Source organism: Microcaecilia unicolor, chromosome 2, assembly GCF_901765095.1.
Source record: "Microcaecilia unicolor chromosome 2, aMicUni1.1, whole genome shotgun sequence".
In the NCBI taxonomy this organism is placed as follows: Eukaryota; Metazoa; Chordata; class Amphibia; order Gymnophiona; family Siphonopidae; genus Microcaecilia; species Microcaecilia unicolor.
Window position 1 is genome coordinate 516,122,916 of NC_044032.1, and position 13,718 is coordinate 516,136,633.

The 13,718-nt window shown below is 42.9% G+C and overlaps 1 protein-coding gene and 1 long non-coding RNA gene across 2 annotated transcripts in view; one reads left to right on the plus strand and one right to left on the minus strand.

Moving 5' to 3' along the window:
* Window positions 1–280: 280 nt before the first annotated feature.
* Window positions 281–13,718, plus strand: part of SLIT2 (slit guidance ligand 2) — an 809,356-nt gene continuing 795,918 nt past the window's right edge. Inside the window, exons 1-3 of the mRNA XM_030191232.1 lie at window positions 281–1,799; window positions 5,630–5,701; window positions 8,943–9,014. Coding sequence (XP_030047092.1) covers window positions 1,621–1,799; window positions 5,630–5,701; window positions 8,943–9,014 — 323 coding nt within the window. The 5' untranslated portion in view covers window positions 281–1,620. The remainder of the gene's footprint in view (window positions 1,800–5,629; window positions 5,702–8,942; window positions 9,015–13,718) is intronic.
* The window catches only part of LOC115461434, a 51,953-nt gene continuing 44,004 nt past the window's right edge, over window positions 5,770–13,718 (minus strand). The window contains exons 2-3 of the long non-coding RNA XR_003940712.1: window positions 6,333–6,399; window positions 5,770–6,226 (exon numbers count right to left, since the gene is read on the minus strand). This is a non-coding gene — a long non-coding RNA (uncharacterized LOC115461434). The remainder of the gene's footprint in view (window positions 6,227–6,332; window positions 6,400–13,718) is intronic.

Sequence of the window (13,718 nt, forward strand, 5' to 3'; positions counted from 1 at the left end):
CCTGCTCCCACCACACGTCCCCTCCGCCGTCCGACCGGGGCAGCCCCCGGCCCGGCGCGGCGCCTTTCAACTTTCATTCATCGCCTGGCGCCCCTCCCCCTGCCTCCGGCAACCCGCGGCTCACCTCTCCAGAGGAGGCTCCGCCAGCCAATCAGAGCGGGGGAAACGGGGATGGGGCGGGGCCTCAGGAGGTATAAGGTTTCTGTGCGGGGCTGAAGTTGGGGCTGGGTGTTAGTGGTGTGGGGGTCGCCAGGCGAGGTCTGGATGGTGGTCGGGGGCTGGGGGGCTGAGATCCTTAGCTCTGTACGTTATGAAGCATTAGAGAGCTAGAGATCGGAGTGGAGGAGATCTGCTGGAAAACCACGACCAGCCTCTGTCGTGCCACGGGGGCTGCTGCTCCTCCTCCTCCTCCTGAAAACACATCAAAAAGCTCAAAACCTTTGGCATCTGTGTAGGAGAGACCCGGCTGGCCGTCCTGCTGTTCTCGTGGAGCTGCTTTGAGGTGGAAGGTGCATATTTGCCGTGGAGCACAGCTTTGGCCAGGAAAATCAGTGGACCGAATCGGGCCGATCTGCTTTCTGCACTGACGCACGGGTGGGGGGAACAGCTCAGGTGCATCTGCAGGAATTTTGCAGAACGGAGGCAGCAACGTATTGTATTTCTGCTGATGGGAGGGAAAAAGTTCCTGTCTTATGAAACAAGAAAACCCCACCGTTGGCAGAAGTGTGCAGGAGACGCTGGAGGAGCCGTGTTAACGCCTGAACTGTGATTTACCTTTACCATCAGGTGCATATTGCAGAGCGATCTTCAGAAAGACACAGCATTGCCTCATCCTACCCTCACCTCCCGCATAAAAGAAACCCAGCTGACGTTCAACCGGTACATTTCTCCGCCTGTCAGCTGAAGGGTTATTCTTGTGAGGAGCGTTATCACTGAAGAGTTAAATAGATGTGAGCAATTTCCCACGGGTGCAGAGCGCAGATCCAGACACCCTTGGTCGGATGAACTGTGTCTATCGCATGTGTGGGACAAGGAGAGCTGATCTGCCAGATTTGGTGCAACTTAGATCTTCAGAGAGCCCCCTCCCCTTAGTGACTTTTTTCCAAGTGCCAATTTGCTGAATGCTGATCCCCAGGTGTCGCGGCATGTGCCACCTCGTGGGCCTGCTCTGACTTCTCGCCTGCTGGTGGCCACCGGTCGCGATGCCCTTCCAGGGGAGTCACGTAGCCCCAGGCAGCCGGGCTTTAGCTGCATCTTGCTGAAGGGGGGGGAAAAAAAGCTCATCTTCACGGGATCCTGCTGAGAAGAGCACATGCCACTCACACGAGGAATATAAGTGCTTTGCTTAGAAGTGAAGTTCTGCCTGGATATTATTATTATTTAGCAAATACTTGTGGCCGTCGGAAGCCTTTGAAGGCGTGAAGTACTGCTTTCCAAATCCACTAACCCTCAAACTTACATCAGGGAGTTCTCTTGTGCAGATCAGGCGACGACGCTTCCTTTCCATTTTTTGTGCGTGTCTGCTTTCTTTTGTTCTTGCTGCTATATATATATATATTTTTTTTAATAACTGAATATTCAGTGCCCGGGGGCTAAGCAAGGACCAGAAGCACAAACGAGATGCGTGGCTCGTGCTGGTGGAAGGTGCCCGTGTGGCTGAGCGTTCTGCTGGCGTTGCTGAGCCGGGGGACCCCGCAGCCGTGTCCGGCGATGTGCTCGTGCTCGGGGACCACAGTGGACTGCCACGGACTCTCCCTGCGGACGGTGCCCCGCAACATCCCCCGCAATACGGAGCGCCTGTGAGTATAGCCGATGTCCCTCCCCCTTCCCCGAGAGGTGGACCAGCCTGGCAAGTGTGGCATCCTGTCTAGCCTTTCTCGTCGGCTTAAGATCTTGGGTTTTTTTTTTTTTTTTTTTGGGGGGGGGGGGGTGGATTTCTTCTTAAATCGATTGCATCCGTACAATTTTTTCCCATTGAGATTGCTGGGGGGGGGGGGGGGGGGGGGGAGGCGGTAGACAGAGAGGACGCCTCAGATTTGCACAACTAACATCGTTCTTGCATGTTTGACGTTTTGTGGTTTGGTAATAGTTTGCTCTGGCAAAGATCATGATATGCTAGTATGGTTTAGATTAGGAGGATTATATATATATAAAAAAAAACCAACACAAAACAAAAACAAAACAGCCCAACAGTTTCGCTGTAGGTGTGCCTTTTATGGGCTAGAAAACCAGAGAAGAAAAGAAATGCATCCGGAGAAAGGAGGTTTGGGCTTCTTGTCTACTGCGGTAAAGCTGGATGGATGAGAGGAGTTTTAAAAGTGTTTCAGGGTTGGGAACCGCAGAACTGGTTTATCATTAGGTTAGGAGGGGGATGTGAACAAAAAAAAAAAAAAAAAGGAAGGAAAACCAGAAGAGACGCCTCCAGCTTGTCTTTAACCCTGAAACAGCGAATAGCTCAGACGTACAACATTTTTATTTAGTTTTTTTTACCACGAATAAAAACTCTCAGTTACGAGTTTTCATAGTTTGAGATTCTGGCCTAAAACGGGCACACTTCAGCAGCCTGGTGCCTTAACTTGCCCTCTGACCCAAATATTTTGAGTTCACCTACTGGCTTCCTTTTATTGAACTGAACTGTGTGGTTGAAGCCTGATAAGGAGAAAAATAAAAGCAGAGCTGTTCTGCTGTTGCAACTAATGTTGGTTGGAAACAACAACCAGAGCAGGGGAAACCTTGCCAGGGGCTCTAGAATCTAGGGCAAACCTACAGCCTTGCACCCCTCCTCCCATTAACTTTCAGGCCCCTATGACCCCCCCCCCCATCCAGGTTTTGATAAGTAAATAGAACCCCTCCCAGAGCAATCCTTAAGCACGCATAATTGAACAGCATATTTTAAAACTTGTATATATATATATCTAGCATTATTTGAGTTTTATGTGGGTGTCAGGACCTATTTTCTGTTGATGGCAGCTGCTGTTTGCCCCCTCCCCCCCCCCACACACTCCAGAAGCAGCTCCCTAACCAACCACCTAGTGTGACTGGTGGTTCAGCCAACCCTGAACCTTACTTGTCCTACTGATAATGCTGAATGAATTCAGTATAATAAAACGGAGCTGCACACAGTAACTATACAGGCTCTGCAAAGCAGCTTGGCTCTTTCTACATAAGAATTTATTTATTTATTTATTTATTTGTTGCATTTGTATCCCACATTTTCCCACCTATTTGCAGGCTCAATGTGGCTTACATTGTTCCGTCATGGCGATCGCCATTTCCGGAGTGAGAGATAGAAGTGGTATTACATTAAAGATCATGATTGACAGTAGGTTAAGCAGTCAAGTATAAAGAATTCATATTCGGAGTGAGAGATAAAGTGGTATTGCGTTAACGTTCATTCGTGGTAGAGTAGATCTTGGTAGAGAATGATCTCGTAGACATGGATGCGGAAGATGATGCTTTCGCTTTGGACATATCTTTAGTTTAAATCTCTCACAAAAATGTATAATGAGCCCATGGCACATAATAAAACCAGGAGCCTTTTGCGAAACCCCATTCCACTTTGGTTAGATGTCAGCTCTCCCCCCTTAAGTGCTGACAACTCTAAGCGCATCGGCAAGCTGTGTCAGAATCTTGGATTTTTCTTGTCAAAATGGAATTATTAGGTGCTGCAGACGATGGTACAAGCTTCTTAATATCCGACCAAGCTCTAGTGAAAATTTTGAGGCAAACCTAGTGAAAACAAAAAGGGCTGAAGTTTGGGCCTTGCACTTTTATGGCAGTGATCAAACTGATGAAAAGAACTGACAGCAAAGACCCAAGCAGCCGAGGAATGCTTTGCACCCACAAGTATGTGCTTAGTGAAAGGGACACACAAAAATACACACGTGAAAAGATTAATAGCAATCTGCAGTTGTGTAGCCTGTATTACGGATGTGCATTAGTTAGCACACCTTAAAAATTTACGGGTGTAGTTATCAACGGGCTACTGTTGAGATGTGTTATTGTACCACTGATTCCGTGCTGTTTTATCACAGGTAAAGGGAAACGGGATGGGGCTTGATATACCGCCTTTCTGTGGTTACAATCAAAGTGGTTTACATATTATATACAGGTACTTATTTTGTACCTGGGGCAGTAGAGGGTTATGTGACTTGCCCAGAGTCACAAGTCCCTTTTATATAATGATACCTAGTTACTAACAACTGGGATTGACAGTAAAATAACACATGTTAACAGATAGCCCATGTTGATAACTTCCCCCTTAGTGTATGCAAAATTGATTTAACATGCATTAACCTATAAATTAATGTGTACAATCAGTTTATGCACATTAAAATGTGCGTTAATTTTTTAAAAAATTAAAATGAATGTCTAAAATGAACCAAAAAAAAGGTTCAAAATCAGGAGAGTCTGACAAATTTGAAAAGAAACCAGATTTTTTTTTTTTGCCCGCGCACATCCTTAGCGAGCACTGATGCAGCAGCGTTTACTCGCCGTTTCCCTGAGAGGAGGACGCAAGCAGAGAGATTCCAATCTTTGCCACAATAAGAAGTAAGCCAGGCTGGGATCCTAAGAAAAATATAGTGCTCGTTCACTTTATTAAGGCGTCTTAAACATGTCAAGAAAAAATTCATTTAATGCACATGAAAACATTCTAATGCAGGTTAAAAATGTTTTAGTAACGTGAATGCGTCTTACTTAAAAAAAATTAACAAAAATTGGGAGAAAAAAGCTAAGTTTTTTTTAACTTACAGCAGTAAACAAACATATTTTGCCTATAATTTCCCTAACTGGCACTGAAATCCTCCCAAGATTTAAAAAAAAAAATGAGGCCTGAAGAGCATTTCCATGCCTGCTTCTGAAAGTAGTTTACCTTTTACTGGCACAGTCGGGGTTCCTGGACTCTAAATGTACAATTTGAGCCTCCTGTTTTTACTTTATAGTCGTGAAATGGAGGAGGGGGGGGAGAGTAATTTTCCTGGACTGCAAATACAATTAGTATTTTTCCACAGGCATAGACTGGATAGAAGGTAAAATGCTTGTGTTTATAAATATTTAACTCCAGATGTGTTGATAGTTGGTTTTATACTTCTGGTATTTGCTGGAAGGCATGTGCTCAGCTTTCTACCTTGTTAGCTGATACTGTATAGTTTAGAAAACGCTGCAGAAACAAAGCGTCTTTCCGACCTTCTGCAGACTCAAAATTAAAATTGTATTCCTTGGTGTAGCTGTGGAATATGGATCTCTGTAGTTTTTAAGCCTACGTTAAGTTGTACAGTAGCAGTTAAGTGGTTTAAATATTGACTGACTTTAAAACTACAGTGATCCTTAGAACAGTGACACAGCAAAAATATAGCAAAAAGTTTGGTGATTAAAAAACACTGTAGTGATGTCTTGCTGCTGTTAACCTTGCTCTGAAGTTTCAAGTGCAATTCGTTTTTGGAGCTTTGCCCACTGCTGAGTTCAGAAGAGATTCTTTTTTTTTTCTTTTTTGTATTTTGTGAACATATTGATTGAGTATTATTAGTTTATCTAGTAGATAGCAGCCTTCACAAGAAATTCTGGACAGGTAAGGACATTATGAATTTTCCTTTGCTGCTAATTCTTTTATTTTTTTAAATCTCCTTAGAGACCTGAACGGTAACAACCTCACAAGAATCACCAAGACGGACTTTGCCAACCTGAGACATCTGAGAGTCCTGTAAGGTTTGAATTTTGCTTTAGAATATTAATTTATTGATGCTTATATCCTAACCACATTATTTGGAATTACATAGACCAGTTCAATGTGACTAACAAATTAACTGGAAAGCATACATTGATAGTAATGTGTATATAGCGATGTTAATAATGAGTTACATAAACTACAGAGAAATTAATAGAGCAGTAACGGACTTAGATACAGTATAAAATTACACCTGCATTGAGTGCTTAGCGCAAAAACTTATTGAATTGGAAAGCTTTCAGAAATTTACAGAAGGATATGTAGTTACTTGTAAGCCTGACTTCTTTCTGGATGGAATTCCACCATTTGGTGCCCAAATGAGAGAAGTCTTTAACCAGAGTGGATTTATATTTGGTGTTCTTGTAGCGAGGAAATGTGTGCCTACACGTTCATTTTAGCTTCCAAAAAAGTCGTCTGCTGTGCAGAGAAGTTTTGCGGTCTTGCAGTTGCTGTCTTGCAGTGAAAAGCCCATAGCAAAAATCAGAGGCCCAGAGAGACTTTCTGAATTAAAAAAAAGAACACAGAGTTTTATTTCCAAGTTTCCCATGACAGCAGCATCTGAATTTCCCAGATTTTTGGTTTAACAGGCAGGATCTCAAATTCTCACCTGACTGTCGTGGCATCTTTTCAGCACAGCAGTTTGGGTGTGGACTTGCCGTTTATTTATACGTAGCCTGTGGAAAGGGAAAATATTAATGCAGTGTAGCAAGCAACCATTCGTTCTAAATAATGCTTCGAGTTTGAATGATAACTTTACATTGAGAGTACCTGCTGTGAATTTCTAATATTCTGTCAATGAACGTGGAGAGTTTTCTATCATTTTAGTTGAAATTTGAAAGCAAATTTATCACGTATAAAGAGATTTTCCAGTTTAAATCACATTTTCCACTTCGGACCAAGAAGCATGGATCCCAGTATTTGACTGTTTGCTGACTGACCGTTTCCCCCTGGATTCTGTATATGGCACATAGAATTACACACCAAAATTTGTGAATTAATTGAGTAACAAGCCAATTAACATCAATAATTGGACGCTAGTAAATTATTGATGTTAATTGGCACGCATGAAAATTTGCGCCATAACTGGCTGTATGTTATTCTATAAGGAAAGGCGCTTAATTCTACTAGGGGTCCTTTTTCCAAAAGGTGCACCAAAAAATGGCCTGTGGTAGTGTGGGCACGTGTATTGGACACACGCTGGACCATTTCTCCACCGTGTCTAGAAAAAAGGTTTCTTTGGGGAGGGGAGGCGGGAAAATGGTCGTATGCCAAAATGAAAACCAGTTTGCATCTATTTATGGCCTAAGCCCTTAACGCCACCCATTGACTTAGTGGTAAGGGCTCACGTGCTACCACACGGTAAGCATCCAGCGCACGCCAACTGCTGATTACCTCCGGGAATGCCTCTGCGGTAGAAAATAGAAAATTATTTTCTACCGCACGTTTTCAGCGCTCGCCAAATTCAGAATTACCACCTGGGGCACACGGTAGCCAGGTGGTAATGCCAATTTGACTCACGCTGCATGTGTGTAGGCCCTTATGCACCTTTGTAAAAGGGCCCCCCTAGCGCGTAACTAAAAAGGGGCATGACCATGGGTGAGTCGGAGGCGTTCTGAAATGTTGTACTTGGAATTATAGGATACAGCCACATAGGCACCTATGTGTGCCCAATGCGCATCGATTTGGAGTTACCGCCCGGCTACCACCTGGCCCTTCCGGTAAATTAATTTTTGACATACATCCGCTATAGACGGCAGAAAATAATTGTTATTTTCCGTCACGCAGCAGAAACTGGGCGGTAATCGTCATTCTATGCGCGTAGATGATTACCGCACGAGACCTTACCGCTAAGTCAATGGCTGGTGGTAAGGTCTCAGACCCAAAATGGATGCGCGCCAATTTTAATTTTGTCGCACGTCCATTTTGGGAAAAATGTAAAAAGGCCTTTTTTTTACAGGCATGCTGAAAAATGGATCTGTGCGTGCCCAAAACATTCGCCTACATTAGCGCAGCCCATTTTTCAGTGCACCCTTTATGGAATCTCGCTTAATGCCATTTTTTTTTTTTTGGGTGCTGAATTTTTAGCTCTGTTTACAGAATCCAGCCCTTTATGTGTAGTCCTGTGATTTATTTTATTACTTTTTTTCTAGAGTTAGGCATTAAGAAACGCAGGGAGGGCAAGCACACCGTTGAGTGGAGTTGAATTGCAGTCTGGCACCTGAACACTATTTACAATTTGTGCATGCTTTAAAAATTTCAGACAGCAAATCAGCTAGGGCTGTGATGACTGCAGTTTTTAGATTAGCACATAAATGATGAGGTTGATGTAGGCATACTCTTATTTTTAGATCTTCAGTTGCTACTAATGTGGAAGGATTACTTTTACTTATAGACCTATCCTTCTATTGTGCAGGCTACATAATTTGTTCAAGAACTGATGTTAACTGTAGTCTGAATTACTTTGCTAATTGCTTGCTCCAGAATCTAGGATGTGTGTGTCTGCATGGGTATGTATAATATATAATAATATATATGTATATAGGTAGAAAGAGGAAGACAGGCAAAAAAATTCTGTCTCATTACAAAGGCGCGTTAACGTTTTTAGCATGTGCTAAAAATAAGCGTTTGCTAAACGCTAGGGACGCCCATATATTCCTGTGGGTGTCTCTAGTGTTTAGCTGCCTTACTCATTAGCGTACGCTAAAAACTCTAGCGTGCCTTTGTAAAGGGACCCCTATATTAAATGATTAATTATGTCAAGTTCTGTATTGCTGTCAATCACATTATACTGTAAGAGTTGTGCTTTATTTTCAGAAAACCTCTTGTGATCGAAAGATTTTCAATAATGTGGCTTTTCTGAAAATTGTTTTCCCCATGGGGAAATGGCATACTTACCCCCTCCTCCCCGTTTACAAAGCCATGCAGCAATGCCGACACAGCCCAACGGCAGCTGCTAGCGTGGCTTTGTAAACGGGGTAGGGGGGGTTAATTTTTTCTGGTTTCCTGCTGCTCATATGGGCCTGGTAGGGTGTTGGAGAGACAGCTGTTTTGAGTTGGATTAAATTGGGTGAGAAATTGCAGCCTGTAACAGGAATTGCTGAGTTAATATAGGTGAGCTGATTGCTGAGTGCCAGTTGCCAGAGTGAAGCAATGGCAGGTGTTAATGGTTGTGTGATTAGGGGTAGCATTAAGGCCTTCACTGTTTTCTGCCTTTCAGTCAGCTCATGGAGAACAAGATTAGCACCATTGAAAGGGGAGCCTTCCAGGATCTGAAAGAGCTGGAGAGACTGTAAGTATCGTGAATTTTTATCATTTCAAAAACAGGACAGATTAACTGTGTGATTTATTATTTTGCATACCTCTGGCATTCCCCAGTGGTTGAGCATCCAAGTATGTGCTCTGGCTGGAAACGTGTTGACAGAGGAGTAAGGGTGTTTTGTGGTTCTTCAGAAAACGTGGGTAACACTGAGTGGCATACTGTTGCTATACAGTAAATAGGTATGCAGGGTTTGAGTGAAGTTCTACTAATTTATGTTTAATTTTCTTAAGTCTTTTTGGTTGTTTCTGGTACTTTTTACCAGAATTCAGTCTAATGAGCTGGTTTTAGCCAGATTAAGGAAATGTGGCACATTGTCTGAATGCTGCCATTAAATCACGCAGGCTTTTGTTCAAGGAAAGGCAAAATTTACGCACAGGAGTAAATCTCTCCCATTTCTCATAGCCATTTTTTTGAAATGAAAGAACAAACGTTTCTGGCCCAAGTATCCCCAAAATAATTGTCTGTATACACAGCTTGGGGATTTTAAACTGGAGATCTTTATGAACGGGAAAATAAGGGCCCTGTTTACTATGGTGCGCTAGCGTTTTTAGTGCACATTAAATTCTAGAGTCGTCCATATGTTCCTATGGGCGACTTTAGCATTTAGCGTGTGCTAAAAACGCAAGCGCGCCCTTAGTGCGGCTTAGTAAACAGGGCCCTAACCGGTATGTTTCCTGAGGTGTGTTAGCGTTTCTAACTCACCTTTAAATTTAAGGCGCGTTAAACGCCAACGCGCCTATACATTGCTATGGGCGCGTTAGTGTTTAATGCACATAAACCATTTACGTGCATTAAAAATGCTAACGCGCCCATGGCGCACCTTAGTAAACATAGGGCGTAAGTGTCTCTGTTAACTGCTGTGTGGATAAACCATGCGCCCCGAGTTTTTTGTGGAAAATGTTGAAATGGATAGAAAATTAGCACTTAGGCAGTTGTAATTTATTGACAGAAAAAGAAAACAGTATAGTCTGATCAGGAAACACTTAGTATAAATGGGCCTGAAGATGTGAATATTATAAACATACTTCAAATTAATTCTGTTTACTCTAATTTAGTGTTTGAAGGATCAAATAGAGATCAGTGTAAGATGTAATTGAGTTAGCACTGCAAAAAAAATATAGGGAATGTGTAATTCTGGGAAACATAAGACCACTTTCCTGTTATTGTAGGATCTTGACACAGAGATTAAATATGCAGGCGTTGATCTTTTTGGAAGAAATCTCTTTATGACAAATCTTGGTTTTAACAATTGGCAATCCTGTTTCCCATACTCATTTTTCTAGGGTAGTCAACATCAGCTGTAACAAATCCTCATTTTGACAAACAAATTTGTTGGCTTCCGGCCTAGGTCCACAGCGCTCCCATTCCTAACACGTTCTTTCATACATTCCTGTATTGCTCTGTGTTCTGAACACAATTCATGTTTTCAGGTTTAACGCATTTTCACAATGGCCACTAGTACTGCACAAATTTTCACCCAACTTTACGCTAAGTAATGCTGACGTGCTGATCGCCTAGAAGAAGAAGCAGTCTTGCAGTGTGCCTACTGTTTGCATGTATAGATTCCAGCTCTGTGGGTGCCGTAGGTGCTTGACCACCCCTAATATTAAGAAAACTATTACTGTGATCAGGGAGTATTCACTTATGTTGAATTTTGCACCTTTAATCATTGTAAAAAGGTGGCTCCTTTGCTTGCATGCGTATACCCGCACACTGTTTTTCAAGAGTCATATTTTGTGCGTAAAACTTGGTTTTTACATGGAAAAAGCATTTACATTATTCCATGTATGTGGCCAAAAGAAGGCCTGTAGAACACTTGCTCCATGGGGAAAAAAATAATTAATTAAATACATTAAAAAAAATCATTTTCACAAAGCCAAGAATTACTGTATTGTTCTGATCATCTGCCAGGAAAAGTTGTTAAAAATTGCACAGGAAGTTGTTGGACCTGAAACAGATAATACCCTAATGAGCATTTCATTTCCGCACCCACTCTGGGATCTGGGTGTGCTTATGCTGGCTCTAGTAACTTTTTTGCCTGGATTTTTTTTTAAATAAAAATTTGTGTTAAAAATGTCTCTGCTGAATGATGTAAGTGCAATCCATTTTCTGCTGACAAGATATGGTAGTCTTGTCAGAAGCTTTCCAGGGGTGGAAGCTTTCTAGAAATGACAAACATATGCTTTTCCATCCAAATAGGCAGACTTATATAGCATTTATAGAAATATCTATTTTTTAAAATTTTAATGTAGTCCGTCATATAAGTATTAGTATTATCATATCAATATATCAGGAAAGTGAGCAAAGAAGTGAGATTAAGTTATCGTATTTTTGCACATATGGTGCCAGGTTCGATATAAGGCGCCTAAAAAATCTGTGCAGCAAAAAGTTCCACCTAATTGTATTCTATGCGCATCACCTAGATTTAGGCGCAGTATATAGAATACGTTTAGTTGATATCTCAGCACCTAAAACTACGTGCCTCCATTTACACCAATGAAAATGTGGTGTAAATCCCTTGTATTGGGCCATATTCTATAACTGCACGTGTAAATTTTGAAAGGCACACAAAACGCCCATTTCCCTGTCTATAGCCATGCCCCTTTTGAACTGCATACATTAGCATTTAGGCGCAGTCCATTACAGAATATGTTTAGTTAGGGTCACCATATTTGCCCTAAGGACAAAGAGGCCACATGTCCCGCCCCCTGTTGCACCTTCACTACCCCTCCCCTCCCCTTCTGTACCTTATTGTAGTGCCCTGATGGTCTAGTGGCCTCTTTGGGGCAGGAATGAGCCCTCTTTTTTCTGTCTGGCGCAGCTGTAGACCTCTCTTGCTCCCGGTGCCGATTCAAAATGGCTGCCGAAACTTCAAGCAGTGATCTTGCAAGACTTCTGAAGAAGTCTCGCAAGTCCGTTGCTTGAACTCTCGGCAGCCATTTTGAAGCGGCACCGGGAACAAGACAGTCTACAGACGTGTCAGGTAAGGTAATGGAGGGGAGGGGAGGATAGGACGCCCGCCTTCCCGTCCGCCCGCCAGCCTGCTGTCACTATTGGCTGAGAGAGACCTGGAGGGGCATAATTGAAAGGGATGTCCCTGATTCTCTTCGGCGGTGGTCATTTCAGGCATGTAAGAAAAACATGTCCAAGAACACTGCCGGAGAGAATCGGGGATCGGGACGTGTGAGGACGTCCAAATGAAAACTATTTGGACGTCCCTTTCGATTATGTCCCTCCAGGTCTCTCTCAGCCAATCACACCGCGTTTAGCTGACACCATTGACAGCTAAACGTGCTGTGATTGGTGAGAGAGACCTGGAGGGGCCTAATCGAAAGGGACGTCCAAATAGTTTTGATTTGGACGACCTTGCATGTCCCGATCCCTGATTCTCTCCGGCGGTTTTCAGGCACGTAAGAAAAACACGTCCAAGAAACGGACCCCCATCGCAAATCTGAAGAAAAAAAACATCCAAGCATTCGTCAGGGACGTTCCTTTTTTTTTTTTTTTTTGAGTGAAGGACGTCCAAGTGTTAGGCGCTTGAAAGGACGTCCCTGATGAGCACTTGGACGTTTTATTTTCTTCCGATTTTTGCGATGGGCGTCCTCCTCTGCATGGGTCCCGCTCACAGCAGCCCCAACGAGAGGTGTAGACCTCCCGTTAGGTTTTCCACGGTGCATGGGGTCGGAAACGGTAGTACATCGCATCGCATTCACATTATAATAGTAATTAGCTCATTTGCATTCCATTTTCGTTAGCTGCTACAGTGAAAGGAAAATGGCTCGGAGAACCCTTTTGTGCATGTACAGGTTTACTATTTGCGCGCTAAACTGGCTAGAACCAGTTTAAAAACCACGTTGCTGGCTGTTAAGTTTAGTGCATCTGGCCCTCTGTATGCAGATTATTCTGGTACTTGGACCAAAGAGTTAATGGGTGTTCATCCTGGATGTCCTGTAAACTCTTGTGGATTGGAGAGCTGCAGGTCCTGTGTTGGGGAATAAGTCTTTTTCTCTCATTATGGGTCCTTTTACTAATGCTCAGCATGCGCTAATTTCATTAGTGTGCGCTAAATACTAAAAAGTCCATAGGTATAACAAAAATGAGGAATGTTGCAACATCAACTCAGATAACTTCTGTTTGACACATTTGGGTGCACAGTTGTTCAGGTGCTTGTTATACTCTGTTAGGGGATGATTGATTTGAAATCACAGTTAAGGGTAGAGTTTAGGTTTTTTTTTTAACCTGTAAGATACTTACACCCTTTGTTAAATCTTTTCTGATGTCCTCAACCTATATGTATTATACAATATTGTTGTAGTCTGTTTGGAAGCACCACACTTTAATGGTTCCTTTCTGTACTGTTACACCTATTATAAAACATGTTTCAGACAGAGCATGTCAGTGCTGGAGAGTGGGCATTCCCGTGTTATCCAGCTAGCGCGTTACGATTAGCATGTGCTAACTGGATAACACAGTAGCAGTTGGCGCCTCCTGAGAAGGAAGTGATAAGTGCTTCTGTGTTAGCTCAAGGCAGGTACCGCAACCTTAGTGCCAGATCTGCATTGAAATATTTTAACCCCCTCCCCCACCCCCAAAAAAAGTTCTGCATTAAATCTGGGCTTAGAGCAGACAGTGTGAACATGAAAAGATAGAACCCAGCAGAGCTGTCGGGTGATA